The 25,283-nt window shown below is 44.0% G+C and overlaps 1 protein-coding gene across 3 annotated transcripts in view; it reads left to right on the top strand.

Annotated features, from left to right (window-relative positions):
* LOC119403918 (uncharacterized) overlaps nucleotides 1-25,283 on the top strand; it is a 177,857-nt gene that overhangs the window by 48,493 nt on the left and 104,081 nt on the right. Inside the window, exon 3 of one of the 3 annotated variants that reach the window (XM_049418270.1) lies at nucleotides 15,213-15,469. The exons of the other annotated variants lie outside the window; for them this stretch is intronic. Coding sequence (XP_049274227.1) covers nucleotides 15,213-15,469 — 257 coding nt within the window. The remainder of the gene's footprint in view (nucleotides 1-15,212; nucleotides 15,470-25,283) is intronic. 3 annotated transcript variants of the gene reach the window in all.

Here is a 25,283-nt window from a genome sequence, read left to right as displayed (position 1 = left end):
ACAACATTGAAATCAGCACGATAAACTTGTGAAAAAATAAACGATAAACTTGTCATCACCGGTGCAGAAGCGCACAGCGAACATTCTGCACCGATGATCGCATTCCAGTGCCATCAATACGTAGAATGCAGCCGATTTCGTGCAGCACACGTGTGATTCCACGGCGTTTTTGTAAAGGAGCCGTCACCTGCCCCACATTCTCTGGCATTGCGCTTCGCGCCATTCGTTTTTCAAGAGACCCTAGGCGTCGCCTCTTATCAGTAATAACAACCTCATGTGCATTGTAGCGTCTACAATGCAGGCGATGCGACCAAGTGTAAACGTAGTAGCGTTCGCTCAAGACGTAGCGACATAAATGGAGAAATAAAAACACGGTAATCGTTCTAACACTGCCGTAAACAAAGCGCAATTGCTTACCTTCTGCGTCGTAGAGCCGCAGTCTACCGCCGCCGTCGCTCTCGCTCATGAAATAGCATCAGAAACCAGTAGAAGCGCGTTCCTGGCGATTTTTTGTGTGTGTTTGAGCAGCCGACAACGCATCAGTTATTTTTCGACATCGCTGAAGCCCGACAGGTTCGTTAAATCACGATGAAAACACATCCATCCGTGCACTCGCGTACACGCTCGCGGGAACACTGCTCGCCGGGACCCATCAGCGCTTCCGAGCCGTGGCGGCAGATGGCGTCGTCGGCGCTTTGCGCATCGCCTATAACAGAGCCTTAAGGGCCAAGCGTCATGGCACTGACAAATGAAAAAGAAAAAAAAAAGAGAAAACAAAAGGTCGGCTGGCCGTTGACGTTCGCGCGCTTGTCTGTCGAAACGAGCGCCTATCCTCGCTTGAAAACTTTGGCGGAAAGATAAAATAATGTCCCTGCCTTTAGTTTTATTCTGCTGACTTAGTAGCAGCAGTATCAGCTTGAGAAGCGGAGTTCACCGAACGTTTATTGCTTCGCATGGGGGTGGTGTGATCGCAGTACCTTGTATCATATTAAGATACACGATACATTCTTCAATGTATCGGAAACACAAATAGCGATACACATCTTGCGAGACGTATAGCGATACAGATGCAAGGTACCCAAAGAGTATCTAAGATAGTATCAGATGCATGTATCTTCGATGCTGCCCAGCACTGAGTGAGGCGCATCTATGCCAGGTGGTTGCTAGGCAACGCGCAGTGACGTCATAGCTAGGAGCAGTTCTTGCGAACACAACTTGGCGCAACGAAAAGCTTAAACCATTCCGCTTTTTTTTTTTAATAATTGAGTTCGTAAGAAGGTTGTGAGCAGTTCTGATCATTGCGACTCCAGGGGCAGGTGATCTCAACGGCGCGCTTCTTTTTACGCAGCCTCTGAGATCTGCCTCTGCAACACGCGAAACACAAAGTTAAGCCAAGGGTTACGCTAGCGCAGACGAACGTCTACGTGCGAGTGCCAATTATAGCAGGCACCCAAGTTAAATATTAGGGTCGCCTCCAGATTCTTTTATTTTATTACCTGTTTGAATACAACCCATCCCCTTAAAGGGGTACTGGCACAAAATTTCGCGGCCGAGATAGCCTGCTGGATCGATTCCCGTGTACGTGCGTGTACAATCTGCAAAATATCGGCAGCGAATAAAGCTTGGAAGGTATTTTATATGAGTTTCGAAGTTCGCGAGCGTAATCCAGCATTATAGGCCGCACCTAGTGCATTGACGACCTCGGAGGTGACCCGAGGTGACCCCCCTACTTCCCCTACGTAACCGTTGCAACCGGTACAAGTTATGATGACGTCGTAGCCGCCATTTCTGTTTTGACGCGCTTCCCGACGAATCGCCCCTCGACAGCGGGTCAAACCTGAAGTGATTCACCACGTCGAAAATTCCTTCGATCCCCGCTGCAATAAAATCGTCGCCATCAGACGACGATGAGCACGACGACGACAGACCGCGCGGAAATGCGTCACTGTTCTGTGTGCTCACGTGACCGAGCGTTTCATTCGCTAGGTGGTGATAGTTGCAACCGGCGGCTTGTCGTTTTTGGAGCTCTGTCAAACCGAAACTGAGGCTGTGTCGGTAATGAGGAGCTTGTAATTAATTATCTGTCGCGCGCTGCAGCAAACGATGTGCCGTGTTATGACTAGCAGGCCCCCATCAACACATTGCAGCAAAAAAACGCGGGACGAAAATTTTTGTGTCAGGACTCCTTTAATACCAGCTTCACTTCTAAACCCAAATGCATCGCTGAGAAAACATTTTTCAAGGGGCAATATAAGTTGTACTGTATCAAAATATGGAGGCCCTATGGCCTCTTTATATTTGTTAACTGTTTGAATGCGAGACTTTCATGTGATTAGGATATGTTCACATTTTGCAATGTGGGTGTGTAGTCTAGTGTTTAAGACAGTTGCCTTCCGAGCATGAAGGCCCGGGTTCAAGCACAGATAATAAACTTTTTTCCACGTGCTAATGCATTACTTTCTTCCGCCACTTCATGGAGGGTGCCAGGAGTTCCTCTTTAAAGCTTCAATACGCATTAGTTCTTCCCCTTCTCGCGAGAGGGCACTAGGAGGATAGTGGTTTCTGCCCACGCACAGATAAACGTATGAAACCCCAGAGGCGTTCGCACAAACCCGACGTCCTCAAGTAGCGCAACAACGCTTTCACTGCCTTATGGGCCGACGACCGAGGGAGACTGTGCTCTAGCACCACCTGCACAGAAAGTTGCCGATCGTTCAGTGGTCGCAGCGCGTTAGAAAGGGCTTGTCCTTCCGAGACAAATCGAGGACAGTGGCACAACAAGTGGTTTATGTTTTCCTCCGTGCCGCACATATCGCATGCCGCACGGTCGGTCATTCCAATTAATGTTGTGTACACTTTCGTGAACGTAACTCCCAACCAAAGTCGACAGAAAACCGAAACTTCGCGTCCACGAAGTTGGAATGGAGGTAGGAGTTGTGAAGAAGGGCTCAATTAATGCCATCTATGCTTGGTGTGTTCCCACTCCGTCAGTGAGAGGTTACTTCTCAGGTTTCGAAGCTGCACTGCTGCGTCTGTCCTAGAGAGAGGAATTGGAACGCTGTGCACTTCTTGATGAGATGCACAAGCGGCGTCATCTCCTCAATCATTGCCACTTATCTCACAATGACCAGCTACACACTGAATGTCAACCTCGTGGCCTTCTTGATTGACGTGGCGGTAAAGTTTAGCGATTTCGTAGGTGAGCTGTTCATGGCATCCGCGTCAGAAAACTGATTGCATGCAGTGTAACGCCGGCTTCGAGTTGGAAAACACAGCCCACTTACTTGGTCTTTCAAAAAGGATGAATTCCAGTGCAAGATCGACGTTATAGCTTCGCTGTGAAAATTCTTTTCAAACTCGTTGCAACAGCACGGTCTCGAAAAGACGAAAGGCCGTCGAAATCGCTCTTTTCATGGCAGTCACCAAACACGCAAAACACAAATGGATATATATCAATACGACCGGGAACCGGCGCACTGGTTTGTGCCCTGGCCGAGTTAATTTAGTGTCCTGTGATGAAAACGTCGGATAAGAAGAACGTAAGGTCATTGGTTTTATTCCAGGCTCGCGGCGCAATATCCTTTTACCGTCGGGCTCATCTGTTGGTCAAAGATATTACTTACGCGGTTGCTTTCGTCATCGCTCGAATATGAAAGAACACAGCTCGCTGTGCGCTTCGTCGAGGTGGAATGAAATCCAATGTATATATCGAAATCCTAAGGACAACCGAGAGTGGATGGTGACGTAATTAATCCCTTGCTTATTTTTCGTCGGTAGCCGAGCAGTACACCTAACAGTCCGATCCGCCAAATAAAACTGCGCTAAGCTCTTCCAACATGTTTTTGTCTCGACACACGAAAAGTATTAGCGACAACAAGAAAACGGTGGATTACTTCTCTTTACAAATCGCTGCAACAAAACATGAAGAACTAGATATCAGTGGTTCAATGGACTGACTCCTGAAGAGTTATAAAGTCTACTTGGAAGCATTAAAGTAGCTTTTCGCAATTCTTTCTTTACGCAACCATCGGGAATTCTCTTGTACATTACAACACACGTTCGCGTCAACACAAATACAAAGGGTCAATGTAATCCGAACTTAATTGCTGGAACCTTCAGGCATGGAAAGCACAGCGCCAATAACAAAGCGAGAGACGAATCTTTGCTTTTCTGCGCAGGCGCACAAACCTATCTTCCACAAAAATATTTAGCATCAGAAACAGAGAATTCACATTTCCACATACGCGGCCTCGTAGGATCATCTTTATTTTGCATGTTATTATTTAACTGCATACAACCTAATGAATTCTGGCACTATGTTTTCTTAATTAAAAATGTTATGTTTGAATGTAAAGTATGCTTAGTCTTTCATTGCTTGCATATTTAATGCCAAGTGTGTAAGTGCGAATTAAGTTATATTTAGCGCATTTCAAAGGGGGAAGAATATCTGTGGCCTAAAGAAATAAAAGAGCATCGTTTCCGAGTGCATTCGCGATAAAACTTCTTGACTTAACTACAAGGATATTTCTTGTGCTTAAAACAACATGTCAAGAAAATTCGTGCCCGTGTAAATGATAGCCTTATACCGAGTACGTGATCAAAGTTCACTGTTCGTTTTTCGGCGCCAAATCTTCAGAGCAATATAGTAGCATTCATAATTAAATGAAAAGAAACCTCGCTGGTTTGTGGATGTCCGACTTACAATATTCAAAAAATGCAGTTGGAGAACTTACACAGCTTTTTTCAGTGACGCGTACCCTTTTGCACTTTTTCAAACCACCCTGCCCGGTGCGAGTTATCGGATGACACCGCTAAAATTATATCTATATATATATATATATATATAATATTATATATATATATATATATATATATATATATATATATATATATATATATAAGGGATGGCATAGGCTCAACTAAGGGGTATATATGATAGAGGGGCCCTTAAGTTATGTCGTAAATTTAAATTCGTCATATAATTAGTAGAAATTAGTATGAACAGGAACTACACAGCTGGAATCATTGCTGCACCTGACGGAGCAGATCTGAACCACGTGCAAAGTTAATAATAGTAATAATAATAATAATAAGAAGAAGAAGAAGAAGAAGAAGAATGTTTTATTTTCACCAATACAAAGGTGAGGGGGGGAATAAAAGCGACTATTCGCTTGATTACGTTCCCACTCCACTATATACATCCGGCAGAGGCGGTGTGGCAACAGAACACAAGAAATTGTGAAAGTACCCAACATTAATAAAAATAAGAAATACGTAAATTTCAAACACACTGAAGACTGCGGTGGTGGCAAGAAAACGCACGATGCAGTAAACATATGTACAAGCACAGATCAAATCTCAGAATACATATACTGGGTCATTCCACGCCAACTGTCCCAGTCTCGGCGTTCGACAAAATTGGGGAATTTCGGCATCTAAGCCAATGGTATTGTCATATTTTTACCTCTGTTTATCATCTCCTTGATATGTATTACGCATTATAAAGTACTAACAAAAGGAACTGAAAATTATGTGCTACGAATACACTACCTCTTTTTTTATGCAGTAAATTCAGTCGGTTTATATTGCCCCCATAGCAAAATATTGCAATGGTGGGACTAAATTTCCAAAAACGTTTTTCTTGACTAAAACACAAACTACTTCGATTAAACTTTCTGTGGACGAAGTTTTTATGATTCTCGATCGTATGCGCCTTTCTGCTTATTTTTTCTTGGACCACCTTAGGGTGCTACAGACGTCTGAACATAGGCCAATGTAGCGTTTTTTCCAAGTTCAGGATTTTATTTTAGAGCCTGTACACCGCACACAGGCAAAACAAAAACTTTAGGAGATAGTACGTTTTATGGAGAGTTCTATACGCGTAGTGCGCCGTCTATAGAGGCGCCACTGAAATCCACCTAGCGGCCGCCGGCGACAGTACACTCGGGGAGCCGAGCAGACGACGGCGCATTGCATAGCATTGCTGCAGGGGATGGCTGAAGTACGCGGCTGCGATTTTCCCTGCGTTCGGGTGCCTGACAGCTACTTCTGCGGTGACAGCTGCAGGAAAGGCGCGGCCCTCTACAAAAGTGGCCACGTGCACGACGTCAACGGAATTTGGGACAACCCAGTGCGTATACGTGCCAAGTGCGTCCCGCAGACCAGCGTGACAAAGCCTAGCTATGAAGTGGAGCTCGTGGTAAGTAGCCGGTTTGTTTTGTTCACTGATGCGACGCCTCGTTCAGTCCTCGTTGTTCTTCAAATTCAACCTTTGCTGCAATGTTGTTTCTGTACCTATTATTAATAAATACACATCGTATGGGCGGACTGATATTTAAATGTTCCGAACTCGCATGGCGAGATGCCGGCACATGTAGCGATCGTGCTACCGCTGATTACGCGTGCCATCGCCGAACAAGTGCCACCAAGAAAATCAGTTGTGGCATTAATATTGCAGATGGAATGCCCTGGTATAGAAATCGCCATACTTACGGGTGAATAAATTGAGAGCTAGCGCCGCACCGCCTATGCCATCCCGCTACGTCCGTCGATCTGCGCTACCCGCTGCAGTTTTAGCAACTTTAAATTCTCTCGCTAACCTGCTTCAAACTGTACAAAGCTGTAGTGCGAGTACGTTAGCGCTTTAGTGTTACAGAAAGAATCCGCACGATGTCTTTAAAAGCGGAGAAGCGCCGACCACGTTAGATAGGCATGTCAGCAAGGCAGAATTTGTTCCGTCGTTGAGATGCAAGTAACAATAATTACGGTAGTTTACATAGATACTCAAGAGATCCCTCATGTTTTACACGATATTTCGTCATAGATGTATGTTAGGTATGCCTGCAATATCTTACATTCATTTAGAGCTCTATTGACCTGCGTAGGTTTCAAATTGTGCTACTTGCATCGAGGGCACAGTAGCAGTGTTTTGCCGGCGAGCATTGTCTCAGCCATCCGTGAGAAAGATTTTATTGTGTTATCGTCAGCATGCACCAAAAGTATTTTTAGTTTTTCATGGGTCACAATTGTGCTGCATGTTTGTAATGTTCGTTTTCATTTGGGGGGCATGCACGCTCTTGATCTTACTAACCCGAGAGCCTGTCGAGTTGCGTGTGAAATTGTGCGAACTGTCACCAATCGTCAAAAAAAAGAGGGGGAAGGCGAATAAGTACATGTGTTGCTACTACCAGGAAACAAAGTCTGAGAGCAGGAGATTTCAAATTGTGCTTGATTTATGTTCTGGGATAAGTGTGATGGTAGATGTACAAAACGGCTTGCATGCGAAAGGTAATCCTGCAAATGCATTAGTAACCTTTAATATTTTTTTTGTTTACTTGCCAGGCATCAGTACCAGACTTCCTGCTGCAAGATGCACTCTGCACCTGCAAGGGAGGTAAAGGAAATAAAGATACGAAAATAAAGATACTGTTAAAGAAGAATCGGTCTGTAATAATTTCGGAAAAAGACTGCGTGATTTAACTTCATTACAAACGAGGAGAGGCAAAGACACGAAATTAAAAAACAAGAGCTATTCATGAAGAAAATAGCAATAAATAGCAATTTACCGTGCTGCGCCCTCAGCACGGTAAATTTGCGTCGAACATCAGCGAAAAGCCTGCACTCAGCACTAAGGTCGAACCGAACCAAAACATGGGCAGGCCGCGATAACCTTCGTCGCTATCCGGTGTCAACATGATCGAGCGCATCAAACACCGATATCGCAGAACGAAAGCGTGGGAGCAAGAAGCGAAGCATTAATAACGCGGAGAATAGTGAAGGGGCTCACCTTTCCCGACGAACGGCGGCGATCCATTGTTTCCGTCGTCCCCGTTCATGAGGCCTCGCGGGGAACGAGTAAAACCGCGTTGCGGGCGAGTTTTTGTAGGTGTTCGAGCACCCCACCACACAGCAATTGTTCTTTGACATATCTTGAAGCTTCGGCCACCACACACATGCGTCGGACACTACTAATTTCACTCCGAAAACGTGAACGACGCGGTGACACACGAACAACCACGTAGAAACGTACGGCGGACGTCTGCTCACTGCCCCGAGAGTAGCGAGCAAGTTCGCCACCACTGGCGCTTTGGTCGGCTTGCACTAGGCGTATAAAATAATTGTTATATTTGGTCTACAATCGTCCTTTGCAAAAAAATTCCCGAAAGCGCTTCAATTTACTCAATTTTACCTACGCGCTAAGGAGTGAAAAATATAAAGCTACTCTAAGCAACCGTCCTATAATAAAAGCGCGATGCTCTAAAAACACAAAAAAGCAAGTTTCCAATGAATGCGTGATACGGTCCATTTATAGCGAATTTTTCTTTCGTACCAAGTTTTGCACTATTTCGAGAAGTTCAAATGGCGCTCACGTGCCCGAAAAACTTTTGCCGCTCAAAATATTTGGGAAAAATACTCTAGAACTAATGTCTATATGTGCGTTATTTTCTCAGATTTTTTCAGGGAAGTTGATTTTTGTCGAGTGCCCCGGCTGGGACAGTTGCCGTGGAATGACCCTACTACAAATACACTAAATACAAAATTGAGGCATAGCAGTGGTGCTGGTGTTTTTTTCTTTTCTTTTTTTAGGCATGTGATTTGAGGAAGAGCTCTTACATATTGGCGGAGCTTGTTTGTTTCATTGTATAGTTTGTTGTATAGTTTGTTTGTTTCATTGTAACGGCAGCTGATAAGTAAATCTGTTGTCCATATAGTCCTTGTACGAGGAAGCATCCAATGTGGTTGATGACGATGTGAGTAATTTGAGTCATAAAGATGCACAAAAGCTAACTCTGTAATAGCGGATAAGCTTCTTTTTTGTTCGATTTTATAGTGACGTAACAGCGTGTAAAATTATAGGTTGAAAATATTGATAATTTCATGATCATCAAACAAGTGATGCGTTGTATGTCTATGAGGAAGATTACAAATGAGACGAAGGATTTTGGTATAGAGAGCTGAAACCTTCCTTAAATTAGCTGTAGTCGTCGTGGCCCCCGCTAATGTGCAATTGTTCAAGTGTAAAATAAATAAAGCGTGGTGTACAGCAAGCTTTGCTTTTAAAGATAAAACAGATTTACGACTCCAAGGTATACCGACAGCTCTGTATGCATTCAGTGAAATACTATTGACATGGCCATTCCATGCATGTACTACCGTGTAGTTGCGGTTAAGAACTTTTTTTTTAATTCTTGGATCTTGTTACCTGAAACCCTGTATATGCACGCACGCACGTGCACACACACACACACGCACACACACACGCACACGCGCACACACACACATGCACGCACTAGTGTCCCCAAGCGTCCGTTTAAAATGATCTCTTAAAATGATCTAGTTTAAATAATGATCTCTCATTATTTAAACTAGCGTCTAGCCCAGAACCTCCTCAATGTCTATTGCCGACCACGAGAAAACATCTTGCCAATCACTACACGCTTGGGTAGGTCAAATAAATATTCGTTTAGTAATATGTACAATAAATAAATATGCACAACATATTCTGTAAGAACGACCACGATATCAGGGCGAAAGACTACATCTAATGGCACTGGAGCGTAGGACCTTCAGCCTCCAAAAAGTCCTAGGTCCATAACCAACACACGCCTTGCAAAAACGCGCACTACTAGCAGTCAACAAGTCCCTAGAAGGGAGTGGTATTCTTGGAAATTATTGAGAAAACCTTTTTACACTGATTTCATGCTTATAATTTGAACTGACCGCGTCGCGTTATGTGTCGCTTCATGTGCGAACTCGTTCTGTGTCCCTCTGACTGGACTTTGCAAATTTCAGTGCTGTTATGTGACTGGACATTGTGCGGTGTTATTTACAGCATATACGGTGTTCGTGTAACTGCATTTTAAGTGAACGATAGTGTTATGTGACGGGACTGTATTTTTGTGTTTCTTTAGGCTGGCCGTAATTTGTGCGGCCTATTGGGTATTAGCCACTTGGCCTATCACAAAAAACTATCATCATCATAAAGGGGTACGTACCACACAAATTGGGTGAATCCCCCTACTCACGACTGGTCCACTAAAAATGAAGAAGGCAACAGTTAGCCCAACAAACGGGTATGTGCCACTGTGCGGCCTATCAGAAAACTATCATCATCATAAACGGGTATGTGCCACAGAAAATGGGTAAATCCTCCTACTCACAACTTCCACTAAAAAGGAAGAAGGCAACAGTTAGCCCAACAACAAATGGCTGCGAAGCGATGGCGACGAGCCGAAGAGCCCGAGTACATACAACGAGAGAATACTAGGGAACAGAAAAGGCAACGGCGGCAGCGAAACGCACCCGAAACGATGCAAGGCCTACGCCAAAGACGACACGCCCGTGCCGTGTCTATGACTCTGTGGTTTAACTCGAACCTCTCTGCGCTGAGAATCAACGTTCAAACAACCTAGTATCACCAATAGCTAAAGCCTAGCAACGACCTAGAAGCAACCTAGAAAGAACCTGCATCACCTGCCATTTTGCCCATGGTCTTCGATTTCTTCGCGAGGCGAGATTCGAACCCGCGTACACACCATCCGAAGACGAGCGGCTAGCAGAACACAACATAGCCTTATGTAGTACAGTACAGCAAGAGGGTGGAACAAGGAAGTGAAGGAGAGGAGGTCATATGTGAGGAGGAGGGAAAGGAGCTGAGGAGAGAGTAAAACATACCACATAAAGAAAGAGAGAAACAGAGAGAATGCAAGGCAGAAAAAGAAAAAAGATGGAGAAAAAGAGATAGGAAGAGGAAGCCAGAAATACAGAGATAGAGAGAAAGACATGAAAAATAGAGAAAGAAAGATATAGAGACCGAGAAAGAGAAAGAAATAAGAAAGAAAGGAAGACAAATAAATAGGGAAGTTAGGGTGAGGAGGAGGAGAACTCCACCAGCTCCGCTGCTACCTCAGTCTTCGCACCACTATTCCGGAGCTGCCCTGCTTTTTCTTTTTTTTTTTTTTGCGCTGCGAAGCAACTGTGCCTCCATATAATGGAGAAATCTGCGCACGCCTATTTCATGAATTTCACGGATGCGGTTCATCAGCGCATTGCCTGACAGTTTACATCTTTGAACCATCGCACGCACACACGCCCGAATAACTAATATTGCATGGTGAGCGGGGTCAAATGCGGTGCATGGTGAGCGGGGTCAAATGGAATGCTTCGCATTCCATTTGACCCCGCTCACCATGCACCACAGCTGCGTCGCCGCCATGAAGCAATCGCACTGGCGTCATTTGCAGCAAGAAATGCTACTATTTTGCTTGTTTGTGGGGACATTGTTTTTACTGAGTCGTTACTGCAGAAAAAAAATCTTCAGGCGTATATTGTAAACAACAGTAGCATATCCATTTGTTCAAATGTAATATTCGACTGAAGCCAAGCGAACTGCACAAGAGTGCTGCGTATATGCGCCCTAGTTGTCTTCCAGAGTGGAAACTTCCAATCTTCAGGTGGAACGAAAGAACTCGCCCGATTGAGGAAAAACACGTCTGTGGGAGGCGCGATGCTCAGTTTGCAGACCGATAGTGCGACATTCATGCTGGCGTTGCTGCACTGTGGATATGTTGGCTAAGTGGCGGAGCTCACGCGTTCGCACGCGATATTCATTTACAACACGCCGCACACACCACTCATGCGTTTGTGACGCCACGCGCTTTTCTGTGGCCGTTTTATTCAACGCTGCTTTGGCGCGCTCAGCGCTGTGTGCCTTCAACGACCGCCGCGTGCGAGCTCGGAGCAAACTCGTGTTCGCGGCAAGCTCGGGCCATCCTACATAACACCCCAGCGCTTGCGAAATCTCTGAAACATAAAAAATGAACACAAGCGTAAGGCACACGGTGGAAAAGGAAATAAAAAGGAGATAAGAGCGCGTTCGGCCCACAGTTCGCCAACACAGGAACTGTTTCGCTCTATGCGCTTCCCTCCACCTCGCTCTCTTTGCAGTGGCACATTGTTCAGGGTGTAATTCTGCCACAAATTATCGTCACTCGTGCTTACGTTTCCTTTCTACAACTCTGTGCACCTATTTTCTTGTCAAGGATGTTATGGAGAGACGCATGGCTCCGCTGAGAGGAAAGCAGCGACAGCAGTAGAGCAAAGCGGGCACGGAGGCGAAGCTATACGATGATTATCGTTCTGCGATGAAATTTCCTCCAAAGCGGGAAGAGGGCGGAGCACATGGCTGGCGAGAAACGATGTGCCGGAGCGAGTTAAGGATCAGGGCCAGCACGAAGAGCTTTTCACAAGAACAGGCGTTGGCTAATGTTTGAAACGAACATATTGTTAACAAACATGGCTGACCAATTACCAACAGTTCTTACGCACGAAAACTTTTCTAAATTTCGGCTGCGGCAGAAGAGCGAAGGAAAGCGACCCATCGCAGGCGGCACCAGCAGTGCCAAACGCAGAACGAAGCGAGGCGGAATCTGAAACTCATGAGCGTTATCGGGCTGTCACCCACAATTCAGAGGCTCGCTCGCTCTCCTTTTAGTCATTTTTTTTGCTACCATTTCCGAAGCCTTTTCAAGCTTACGCGCACGCCTATGCACGATGGAGGTAAGCAATTTTAAATTAGGGACGCAGTAACATTCCGATGTGTTTTCTTTTTATATATATGCCGTTAACGCTAAAACATTTGTGCGTAATATTTCTTTTATCTTTATCATTCAATTGAGTCTTTATTGCATTTTTGCGGGCTTTGCCTGCTCTTCACTGAACCTTCTGTGTACGCTTGTGAATCCATGACTCCTATTTGTAATAGTTGTAGGGCTATACTACTCGTTATTTAGCCTACTGCGTTACACACACATATTGTCTTAATTTCTGTTAGGCTGTTGTATTGTTCGTATCTCTTTATCTAAGGTGGGGTAAGTTGTGCTTAAGGTACGTCCTGGTGTTATTTATTTATTTATTTATTTATTTATTTATTTATTTATTTATTTATTTATTTATTATTAGGCTGTGAATTCAGCTGTCCGACCATAATGCGGTGATATAAACGAATAAAAATCAAACAGCAATGGGCAAGAAACGAAATCGCAGCAGTGTTATAGCGCAATGTGATAATCTACATGGTACACTGAGACGGTTCCATTCTTAGGCAATCCTTGGGGAAAAAAATAATGAAGAGGCCAGCAAATTCAAGATATAGCGTTAACTAGTTTTCTTGGCGAATGTCGGGTGATCTTGCTAATTGAAAGGGACAGACATGTTTATATGGAAACAATTTGTTGACGTAAAGTTAAGAAACAAATTATAGCCAGAATAGTTGCATTCGTCCTTGTAGTAGCTCTACTTCATCAGCTTTTGATAAATTGGAGGGTCGGCCTGGCACGTAATTTTTTTTATTGCAAATCTTACGTCCTTCTTTTGAATACCTTCGAGACTACAAACTTTGCATACAAATCCCACTCAATGCATGTCCATTCTAGCTTCGGACTAACAGTCGTAATATAGCAAAGAGGTTTACGTGTCAGGACACTGAGCCTGTGTGCAAGGCAGACGAGCAAACGTGACGGATATGAAGATTCCAAGACAGGTTAGCCCTCATTCCAGCACCGAGATATGTCTATATAATAGGTTATAGGGCTCCGTGTTTTCGGATAAATCCGAAAAAATCCGATCAACGCTCGCCGGTAAAGTTTCTGACAATTCGTATTTATCCAATAAACTCATATTTTAAAAGGGCATTTTCCACGTTCAAAGGGCATTTTCAAAGCTGAGAATCGTCAATCGAAAAGAGCGCACCTCTATCAGCGGCAGAAACCTCGTAAAACATGATTGCGCCTATTACAACCAGCTTTAACGTTGTTATACGAACAAACGTAGGTGTTTTGTATACAAGTATTTGTTCTTCGTGTTTTCGTGTTCAGATATCATTTCATCTATAAGGTTTCGGAGTATTGAGTATAATAATATGTCCTTTATTTTTCACCAAGAAGATGAGGGAGGCTTGGAGAAAAACTGAGAAGCAGCTTGACTATATATCTCCTGCCCCCCCCCCCCCCCCAAAGTACACTTTGGAGAGTTTAGAGCAGTCCACATCAACAGCTTTATTAACATGATAAATGAAGAGAACGTGAAAAAAAAATGAAAGGATGGAGGAACAGAATTATGGGCAACAGTGTAACGCATTTTTGTTGGAAATAAAATTAATATGAACACATTCCAACAACATTTAATGCAAAATTAAACAGCCGAATTTCGGAGAATTAGAGATTTACGTGGAATAAACTTCGATAAACGCCGACTTTCCTGCCAGAAAATAAACTCCGAAAAACGGCCTCCGAATGTCAAGAAGAATAAACTCAGTAAACTCGGAGCCCCAATAATAGCTAACTAGTCCGAATGGTAGGGACTACAACGCCCAATAGGTCAGCATATGAAATGGGTATTGTTTGCGTGCAAATGGAAGGCGAATGCATTCGCTCGCGCTTAATTCCATTTCGCATTGCTTCGACCGTTATTCTTTATTATTTGTGCTGGAGGTAAAGTTATCGTAAATTAGTGTAACTGATTTACTTAAGCGAAATACAATCCATATCAAGTAAACGAATTTCTACACAAGTGCTTATAACATCAACAATATCATTGATACAGAAGAGAAATAGCGAAGGCTATAGCATACTGTCCTCTTACGCCGTATGATGTGACTGGAAGACAATTCAAGTGCGGACCGCCTTCATCCACGTATTTTTTGCGATTAGTTAATTAAGCTGAAATCCAGCAAACATTTCTCGCTGCTATGATTCCAAAGTTTAGGAATAATTTCTTTTGAGGACCACTTTAAAAACATAACAGAAATGTCAAAAAAAGGTGATCTATCTGACCGTTTTTATCGAGGCTTAACGCAAGAGAATGATACCATGTAACATGCGTTATGGATGGAGTGTCCTCTCCCAAATCCGTCTTATAAAATTTCTTAGCACATGATCTTCCAGAAGGTTATTTATTCTAATAGTTATGACATGTTCAGTCATCTTTTGCATCATGATGAATTAATACAATTGAACTATAATTGCGTAATATCAGGCGGTCAGCCCGGGACAGGCGCAACCCGGGCTGTCCTGCAGTAACTATTGCCTATAGGGAACATAAGAAGCAGAAAAAAAATTAGTAGCCTTTCCCCCTATTCGGAAAATGGGGGCAAGCGAAGCTTGGCATGTGCGTGCCTGATCTCCTGCTTTTCTTTCTTCGGTACTGGCTTTCAGCTTGTGCTCCTGCAACCCGAAGCTCAGGATCGGGCCGCCGTGGTCTTTTCGTTTCGACGTCCGCCTGTCAAACTTCTGGAGCAACCCGGCGTTGTCTGTGGGCTTCTGCAGATGGCAGCCCTCGCGTGCGTATTGGCTCACTCCCCTTTCCTCCTCCTCCTTTGCCTCCTTCTGCGCACCAGCTGCGGGTGAAGAGGCGGCCTGCCAAGTGCCGGCGCCGACGCACAGTTCCCTTCTTCATTTTTAGTGGACCAGCGGTGAGTAGTGGGGCTTGCCCAATATCTGTGGCACGTACGCGCTATGAGTTTTTGCGAACACCCTACGACACCGACGCCGACACGAGCCAGGCAACACAAGCTTCGCTTGACAACCTCAAAGTTAACAAGGTATAGGGTGCTATAGACCAGAACATCGTCTGGACCACGTGATGTTTTTGCTCTCAAGTTTGGAAACATAGACGGCATACAAGGGCAAGAAATTATGAATTTGCATAGGCAGTTTCAATCACGAGTATTAAATACGCTATGAAAATAATTATTATTTTTCTGTGCCAACGTCCCACTGATATGTCAAACTGTCCATCGACTGACATTTTGCGATGCTCTATTTTTTTCTTCTTTCTTACTGGGGTTAGTGATAATCGCTTCTTTTTCCATTAATCTTTAAGAAAGAAGGAAGCTTAATTGTGAACTTCATTTCATTATTTCAAGAACCCTTCTTTGAGGACCGAAGCTATTTTGATGGCATCACTGGTACGTAGTAAAATGACATATAAGTTTTCTGGGAAGTGTGATTAATAGGTGATGACTGGCGATATCACTGGTGAATACCATTCATGTCTAGAAGTATGTGAGGTAGAAAAAAATGTTTTAGGCTGCAAAAAAATTGCATGCCTTTAGTTTCTGCAGCTAAGTCTTTAATAGAAATTCGGACAAAATAATTTATGAACAAGAATAAATCTTAAGTTTACCAATCATGCATGGCCTGGATTTTGTTTTTAGTTTTGTCGCAGCCGAGGTTCATAGCCTAAACACACGTAAGGCATTTACTCATACCAGACTTGACGCAGGCGCCACGCATTTATTTTTTTTTTCACCTAACTGATGTCGAGGTTTTTTAACTTGTCGCTCCGCTTAACGCGTATCGTACATGATATTCAAATTCCATAGCATCCCAATGGCTACAAGACGTAGCTGCGAAGTTACAAAACAACCGTAAGAAGCCGAAGCCGCACTTTGTGTTCCTGAGAATAGCCACATGTACTCGATAATACTTTGCGACGGCAGCACCAAAATAAATTATGATGGATCTCCGCTTACCGCACCGCGTCAAGCTCACGTCATTTTCGACACCACAGCCTGTGCCCTGCTTCGGCGAAGATAAAACTATCAGCAAGATTTTGTTCCATTGTCCCCTATAACGCGTGTGCAGGTGCTGAGTATCCGCTGTCCCCAAAAAGCTGGACAACGGGTATCTGTCGGAAGCGAAAAATATAGCAACATAGATGTGCTTTCATGTTCCATCAGCAGATCGTGAAAGCATCATTGCGCTTTTTGCGACGCGCAAGACTTATTGAATGCGCCAATGGTTCTTCCCCTTTGTTCCTTCCTTCCTTCATTTATTTCTTTCGTTCTTCTATTCTGTCCTTACTAACCTGATTTCCACCAGGCTTATGATGGCAGCATACCGAGAACTCGCACTTCGTTGAATATTTAGCTATTCTATTTTTTCCTCTGTGTCTCTTCTCTTGCATTCAACGTACGCAACAATTCCTCTCAGAATATATTCCTCTTCAAGGCAGGGAAATCTAAACTCAAGGTGCGAGCCGACGGATGGAAACACAAAGAGCAGGTAGCTTTAATTAACAAGAAAAGGTGCCTCAGGCAGGCTGTTCTTCTCCTGTTCATTCAATCTGTATGTCAAGGCAGGGAGTACTTCGTGCTCCACTGTCACATCTGTATTTATTTGCAAGTCATCGTCTGCCTATTCATTCGCAATCCCCACACGTCATGGTAGCAGTGCGACTTTAGCGTTGAGCTACTCCTCTAGACGTCGTGGCTTCGATTCCGGCAGCAACGACCGCTTTTTGACCGGGGCAAAATGAAAACCAAAAAAAAATGGTAGATTTAAATTCAATTTTAGGAATCCCTGGTAGTTAAAACTAATCTGGAGCTCCCCACTACTGCGTATAGCATAATCAGATCGTGATCGTTTTACTATCTAAACCCAATAATTTATTTTAATCTAATTCCTTAATTCCCATTTCAGCGATGCAGCTACCTGTGTATCTATCTGTCCATCTTCTCTTCACTGCGATTCTTCTTGCGCAGGATAGCATTTGCTTCAGGCGCTTCAGATCTTTACCACTCTGCGTATTCGAGCACTGCCACATACTGGCCCTCCCGCAGTCATATAATTGATTTCATTGCTAAAAACTAGCGTCTGCCCCGAGGCATACCGCCTCAACTGTATTTTTAGGTCACGAGGATGGCTTGGTGGGCTAGTTGGCACTGCGTCATGAAAGGTTACAGCGCACATAGACGGCTCAGGGAGCACGAAAATCTTGTTGGAAAGGGTCGTTTCAGGCCACTTGTCGTTGCATTGTAGAAGTTGTGCCTGTCAACCGCTTTTCGGGTAGTTTTCGGTGATGAGGAAAGAGAAGGACAAGCTGACCCGAGAAGTAATAGAAGCTTATGAAATTGATCGTCACAAAGAAAACTGCGTAAGCGCTCCTTCCGTGACGCTATCAAAAAAGGAGATAGGATTTTTAACGTTGACAAGCCATAGGCAGAGTGTGAAATGATGATTGTTGTATTCTAACTTTCTTTTTTGGTGCTTGGCTTAAAAGGGCTGTCATTGGCTTGTGAAGCCCATATACGTTTCCTCCGTCAGAATTAAAGTACCAGTTGCAGTTCAGCGCTACGTCTTTGTGTTCTTCCTTCGTCCCCGTCTATGTGCGCGGTAACTCAGAAGCAATAGTCCCATGTTGAGACCAGTGCTGGGCAGTATCGAAGATACATGTATCGTCGATACTATCTTAGATACACTTTGGGTATCTTGTATCTGTATCGCGATACGTCTTGCAAAACTAGTATCTGTATCTGTATTTCCGATACATTCAATAATTTATCGTGTATCTTAAGATACTAGATACTGCTATAGAAACACCACCGTGCGAAACAATAAACGTCGACCGGAATTCCGGTTCTCAAGCTGATATTGCTGCCACTAAGCCACCTGAATAAAACTAACGACAGTAACATCCTTGTATATTTCCGCCAGAGCGCTCCAGCGAGCACAGGTGAGGATGTTTAAGAGTCCCTATTGGTGGAGTAGAGTCACGTGATGGCGCTCGAGCCATCGCGACAAAAACAAGCGTGCGAACGTCTACGCGCAGCCTACCTTTTTTTCTAGATGTTTTCTTTCTTTTTAGTTGTGTTGATGTCATGACACTTGTTCATAGACCCTGCACCCTGCTGCGTACTCCAATGCGTGCGGTGTCTTTTGCACAAATTCTGATGCCGCTATACTGTCGCCATCGAAGGTTGTCTTGCGTGATGCTTCGTTGCAATGTCTCAAGAATGCAAGAATGGGGCCGCTTGGCGTCTCGCGTCTTTCACACATCAGCGATTTAAAACATCTTCTGGATGCAAGCTTGACTTGCATAGTATACGATCAGATCGACTTACATGCAAAGGAGATTCTAACGACCGTCCCACTATCGGTGCTGACGTTAGATGCAATAGAACAAGCATTTACGTAACAGGAAATACTTTGACGTACTGTATCTTTGTTCTTCATGCTAAATTATTCAAGAAGTTCTTTTAATGATAATTTGATTGTTAGTACAAGTGCTTTCTTTGCTTTCTTCCGTTTTGCATCCCATACATTACCTAGTCCTCTGCATAGTTTTTCGCCCGTCTGTTTATTGTAATACGTCTTTTGTAACCAGCTGCTAAAATACGTTCTCTGCTTTACTTTTATTTTTTAACTGTCTAGCTGTAACTGTCTAGCTGTCTAGCTGTATTTTAACTGTTTAGCTGTATTCACGAATGTTTTGTTCAGCATCAGAATTGGTAGAAACTTTCTCTCACGAACAGTTCTTGCGAAGCAGCTTTTAGTAATGAACATGGCCTCTTGCCCAAACATGAGAGTGAATATCTACAGCGTTCTGTTTAAATTTATATTCGTTCTAAACATTCGTTCTCACTTTCCTCCTATATTTGCTTGATATTTGTTTTCGTAACAAAGATGGGCATGTCAGTGAGGACGACGATGGTTGCACGGTCGTTGCATTTTCAGACGGATGATAAGCTTCTGCCAAGTGAGAGAACCTACTTGATTTCGTGTCTTGCCTTGATGTTAAAGCGCTTTCACTAAATTAATGTGCACTTAAAACCATATATCATTTTGCTTCGTGCAGTCGCTTCTTTCAATGCGTTAAGAAATATCAGCCGACGTCGTTCGTATAGAACATTTTTTTTTAATTTTGAATTTCAATCACGAGCAGGCACTTTTGCTGCTAGACTGGCGTGCTTTGATATATTGAGATTATTGATTAGCCACATTTAATGGAATCGGCCATGGTGTTCGGTATTTAATGATCTCCGTCATTAGTGAGAGTGACGGGACGTTTCTGGGATAAAAAACTTTGATTACAAGGCTAAGTAAAAAAAAAAAGTTCATAATTTTATCTTGAACACAAGCACTTAGGTACACGCGCCTTTACTAGTACAGATTATATTAACTCACATCCAAACGTCAACCACGGGAAGCTTCATAAAGTGCAGGTGCTGCACGAAATATCAGGTCGGTATATTAACGAGAACTTATAATTAATATTTACGCGTGCAAGCCTCTTACGTGAAGAATCAGCAGTAGCACGTGACAGCTCTCGATATAATAATGTGTGCCCGAATCACCAGACGACCGTCCGGCACATTCATACGCCTGCGATTCGTAACAAGATCTTGGGATCAGTAGTTTTCAAGCACTCGCTTATACGCTAAATCGCGAGTGCGCGTAATGCATTATTCATTTAGAGTTTCGAACTGATAAACAAACTAGTCAACGCGGTGAGTAGTAACGGTGAACTGCTTATACTGTATCATGCAAGATGGCAAGTTAAACTGTATTAGATGTACTAGTATCTGCGTATATATGCGTACTGGAGACGTGTTTACGCTTCTGTGATCTTCCCGCTATATACAAGAATGTTTAGCGTTTCCGGCGACGTCTTCATTGAAAGCAACACGGAAACACACCGAGGCGAGGTACGGCTTCGCATGCACGGCCGACGCTTGTGGGCATAGGCCGACTGCTTCCATGCCGTCGTCTTCTTCTTTTGTTCTTTTATTTGGACAAGCACAAGCACAAAACACTTGGACAGCACTAAACAGTCACCTTCAACAAAATGCCACGATGTATTTGATCTTGGACGATGCATGATACATTCTGATGGATGATTTATTATCATAATTCAGACACTCTGTGGTAACGCTCAAGCTGAGCATCGACGCGGTGTCCCTGATCCTTCCGCCATATATACTTGCCATATGTACTTATCGTAATTAGCATAACTTTGGGGCAGATATGCCAAAACAGACACCAGTGACATCATTTCTTATATAAAAGCCGGACTTCATTATGACTTGTTATTAATTGGAATTTAAACATTATAGAAGCGTATGGTTCTAATTAATATGTAACATGTACAGGTAGAGATAAGTGCGTAGAACTTATGCGTGCACTTTAGGGGGATTCCCTTGTGGGAACCGATGCGTTTTTGCTGCTGTAAAACCTGAGCAGCGTCCTACAATTCTTAACGACGATCACAAATACTTTTAGCAAGCTTGAGCCAGTTACGACTATAGCAGCTACCCCTGTGTCGAAGCACCAGCGAAGAAAGCGCGAGCAAAAGGCAGCGGGGAACGCATCCGCTCCAACGGGAAGTACAAACAGAGCATAGCAGTAGAGGGGACACAGTGATCGCAACATTAGGGAAAGTGACAAATTCGTTCGATGGACGGTCCACTCAAGTCGAAAGCAAGGAGGACTGGGGCATTTCGCGTAGGGTGTGCGACAGATTGTGGTTAATTTAATTATTTTTTTTTTTGAGAAGTAGACGGCGCGTCAAAGTGCGAAGCACTGCATTCTGTGTCTGTCAAGGGGTGTTGCATGTACATTTATCTTTCACCTTTTCAATGACGGTGCACAGTTTCCGGCACTCAGTTAGGTACATTCGATTATCCCAGGCTGCTCGGCTACGAGAGTGACAAAACCAGCATTACGCACAATTAAGCAGCAAACTGATCGTCATGCTTTTCAGGAACACTTGATTCTCCGCCGATAATGGAGAGTCTCGTATAGGCCGTCGCAAAAGCCTGCCATTTCCATCATTCGCTGCGACCGCACGCCAGTGGTTCTTGTCAGGGGCGTTGCCAGAAATTTTTTTCGGAGGGGGTTCAACCATACTTTATGTATGTTCGTGCGTGCGTTTGTATGTGCGCGTGTATATATACGCAAGCAAAACTGAAAAATTTCGGGGGGGGGGGGTTGACCCCCCCCCCCCTTGTCTACGCCCCTGGTTCTTGTTTAATACAACAGCGTGAAAAAGCGGTTTGTGCAAGTCGAACCGAAGCTTGCCTCTAGGTTTGTAGCGTAGCGACCAAGAAAACCAGCGAAGTGTTGAACAAGTGTGAGACTCTACCAACTGAAGGTTACAGCTAATAAATGCCACACGAGGCTACGTTTAATAGCTTTTTTTATACTTGAGGATATTTTGCTCGAAGATATCATGGGAGATTAGTTTTGTTTGCGAATGAAACAAAGAAATGCTTAGGGGGCATTACTTGTAGTTTTTAATTTAAGTGCAGTAATTATGAGATAAAGGGAAAATTAGTTCATGTGGACGACAAACAACACAACCGGGCCTATGAGAAGGACAAACTTGGTACTGCGCCCGAATTCTCGTGAATGTCCGAGGCCACCTCACTTGTCACACAGCAAATGTTGTTCATTTGCTAAAATGCTCCAGCTGTCCTTTAGAATATGCACAGGTCAAACTGAAACTGCTTTTAGGTCACAATAAATGTAAGAACAGCGCAACAGACAAGGATTGGCGAAGGACACACGCAGCGCTGTGTGTACGTTCTTCGCCAGTCCTTGTCTGTTGCTCTGTTCTTACATTCATTATGTCCTGCCAACACTCCCAAGTTTCCACCCTTCGTGCTTTTAGGTACCAGTAATCATAACGATCACGTGCATGTCGTTCCTCATTTTATAGTTTCTAGATCGCTGATCATTCATTCAATAACATAACATCTACAATACTGGAATCCAATCATGAACGCAAAGACGGAGGATCTCTTTTTTATATTAAATTCAAAACTCCGCCTGAAGGCAGGAACAAAAGCCCGAGTGCACCTACTAGCACGTTGCCTTTATTAAATATATTTTTTGTAGGAACACTTGCAAGTGTATATGTTTATTGTGTGTTTTCTACAATGCATTCATGATTAACTGTAGAATTGCTGTGCCCTTTAATGATTTTTTTTCGCACTTACTAAACTTCTCATTTCTGAAGGCCGCCAACAGGATATTAATATCATTGGAAGTAGCGCAACCAAACGGCATAAGTTAACAGAGAGGAAAAGTGTAAAGTCAGTTTCGCCGCTTGGATGATGCCATGAGTGCGATAGCAACCAATTCAAATGTTATATGAAGTAATTCTAGCAGCTAACTCCTTAAGCATCTGACCTGGCGTAACTCAGCAAAATGCTGTCGTAAGGAAACGCGGCCGCTGCGGCGAGCGAAGCGACCTTCGCGCTGTCTAACGCTTTACCGCAAACTAGGCGTTAACACAACACGTGCAAAGGTATGACCCGCCTGCTGATCCCTGTAAAGATAGAGCGCATGCGACCGCGCCAAGTCGCAGTGGTATATAATTCGTACTAAACCTTCTCTTTGCAGGCGGAACTTGCAGTCATATAGATGTGACTATTTTGCTCTCGCAACCGCGTTTAGAGGGACAGTTTACTTGCACTTCAATAGCTCGGTTTCACGTGACCTGAGCAGAAACGTGACAACTGACGTCGTACGACCGCCGTGCAATTTGAATAAAAGACAAGGTTCTGGCTTGCAGCACACAAGTATCGATATTTTGCCAGTGTCGACAGTGGGCCCGAGTCACTGAAGGGCCAGTAACCTACGCCGTGCCGCTTCATAGTCCTCGCCATTTTGCCAGCATCACTACTGCCAGAGCCAGGGTCGACAGCGACGTGGCCGCTCTACCAGTGGCGTCATACGTGGCGTTTCTATTTAATTCCCGTGACCCCGAGCTGTTGGGTTGCAAATAAACTTTCCCGCATTTAGAGCAAGCTTATATAATTTTGACCCAAGTTATCCCCTGTTGGCGCGGCCAGCACAGGGGCTGCGGTATGGTTACGTCAAAGTTGATGGCTGGTGACCACAGGCGGCATTGATGCGATAAGGACGGCCCGGACACTGTCGTGTTTATTCGCTCCACCTGACCCGCATCCCCCTGGCCAAAGATGGTCGCCTCCCGACAAGCGGTCAAAATTCTGCTTTGTGCGATAAAATCTATTGTCGGTTTAAGGGTAAGAGCGGTAGACATGGCATAATAGGTGCAAGAAGTTATACATGCGTGCAATGAACCTCCAAACACGTATTCATAAATAAAAACGATAGTTTGACTAAAATGTCAACAGTCGCGGCTTAGAGCGACACTAAATTATGCCGCTCCGGTCGCCCCGAAAGCCGCGTATCAAGCGTCCGGTCACGTTTCAAGTTTCCGTCCGTAAGGCTTACCGGGCTTAAGGAGGCAGAAGTGCAAACAAGTAGGCACAACTGACCTCTTGTTTGCGTGGGGATAGAGGCTTGCTTTCTGTTTCACACGGGAGGTTTCCCTTAAAAAGCGGCTTCGATAAGCGTATTTCATTGTTCAGAAAAACCTTGCAGCAGACCGATGTACTGAAGAAAAATAATTTATACAAAGTACTACCGAACGCTCTAAAGTGCTGCTTCAACAAAAGCACTTTCTTTTTATTATACAGCAAAGCTTCCTTTATCGTTCACTGCATTTTTTTCCCCACTGCTGCTTCTCATCCTGCGTTGCTGAATAACTGACACACGCTAATTCACAAGAGTGCATTTACGTCTTTACCACTACCAGGAATGTGCCGGCTCCTGGCTCTAATTTCTCCAAAATCAATCCGTGTCATGCCTGACGATACCTATAGATGCTAGAGTAAACGTGCAAACCAAAAGCACTGCCTTTAATAACACTCCATAGACAAAATACACGCCCATATATGTATTCCAGCAGTGTACTTCTACCGCGCTCCCTCACTATTACTAAAGAAAGGCTCACTGTATTTCTTTGGACGCCATCGTGCAATTAGGAAAACACGTGTGGAAGGCGCGTGCTTTCGTTCGAGTCGAGTCCAATGAAACCTCATGATTATTTGTCTGCCTTGGTAAAACGTTCCTAGCTGGGAAGCAATATTTGGTAATATGGCTTTAGCGAACAACCGACTGACACTAAAACCATCATCATCATCATCATCATCATGATCAGACTGTCTACGCCCACTGCAGGGCAAAGGCCTCTCCCATCTTCCGCCAATCAACCCTGTTCTGTGCTTTCTGCTGCCACGCTATACCTACAAACTTCTTAATCTCATCTACCCACCTAATTTTCTGTCTCCCCCTCACGCGTTTGCCATCTCTTGGAATCCATTCAGTTACCCTTAATGACCACCAGTTATCCTGCCGACCCGCTACGTGCCCGGCCCATATCCTAAAACAATAGGGAAGAGTAAAACTTGTTCTCAAGACAAACAGAGCGTCGATGGCTGCGACGACACGGTAGAGCCACCAAATGGTAAGGGAACATAAAAAACTTTGTTGCTTTGGAGCAGTCAGCTTCCGTCACATAGGATATAAATTCCACAAAGCCAATCATCTCTTTAAAGACGTCGAGTGCACAATAAGTATAACAGTCATTAAATTAAAAAAAAATATTTGGGAACAAAGAAATCACACAGATGG

The sequence above is a fragment of the Rhipicephalus sanguineus genome, chromosome 1, assembly GCF_013339695.2.
Source record: "Rhipicephalus sanguineus isolate Rsan-2018 chromosome 1, BIME_Rsan_1.4, whole genome shotgun sequence".
Taxonomy (NCBI): domain Eukaryota; kingdom Metazoa; phylum Arthropoda; class Arachnida; order Ixodida; family Ixodidae; genus Rhipicephalus; species Rhipicephalus sanguineus.
This window is presented reverse-complemented; position numbering and strand designations above follow the sequence as displayed.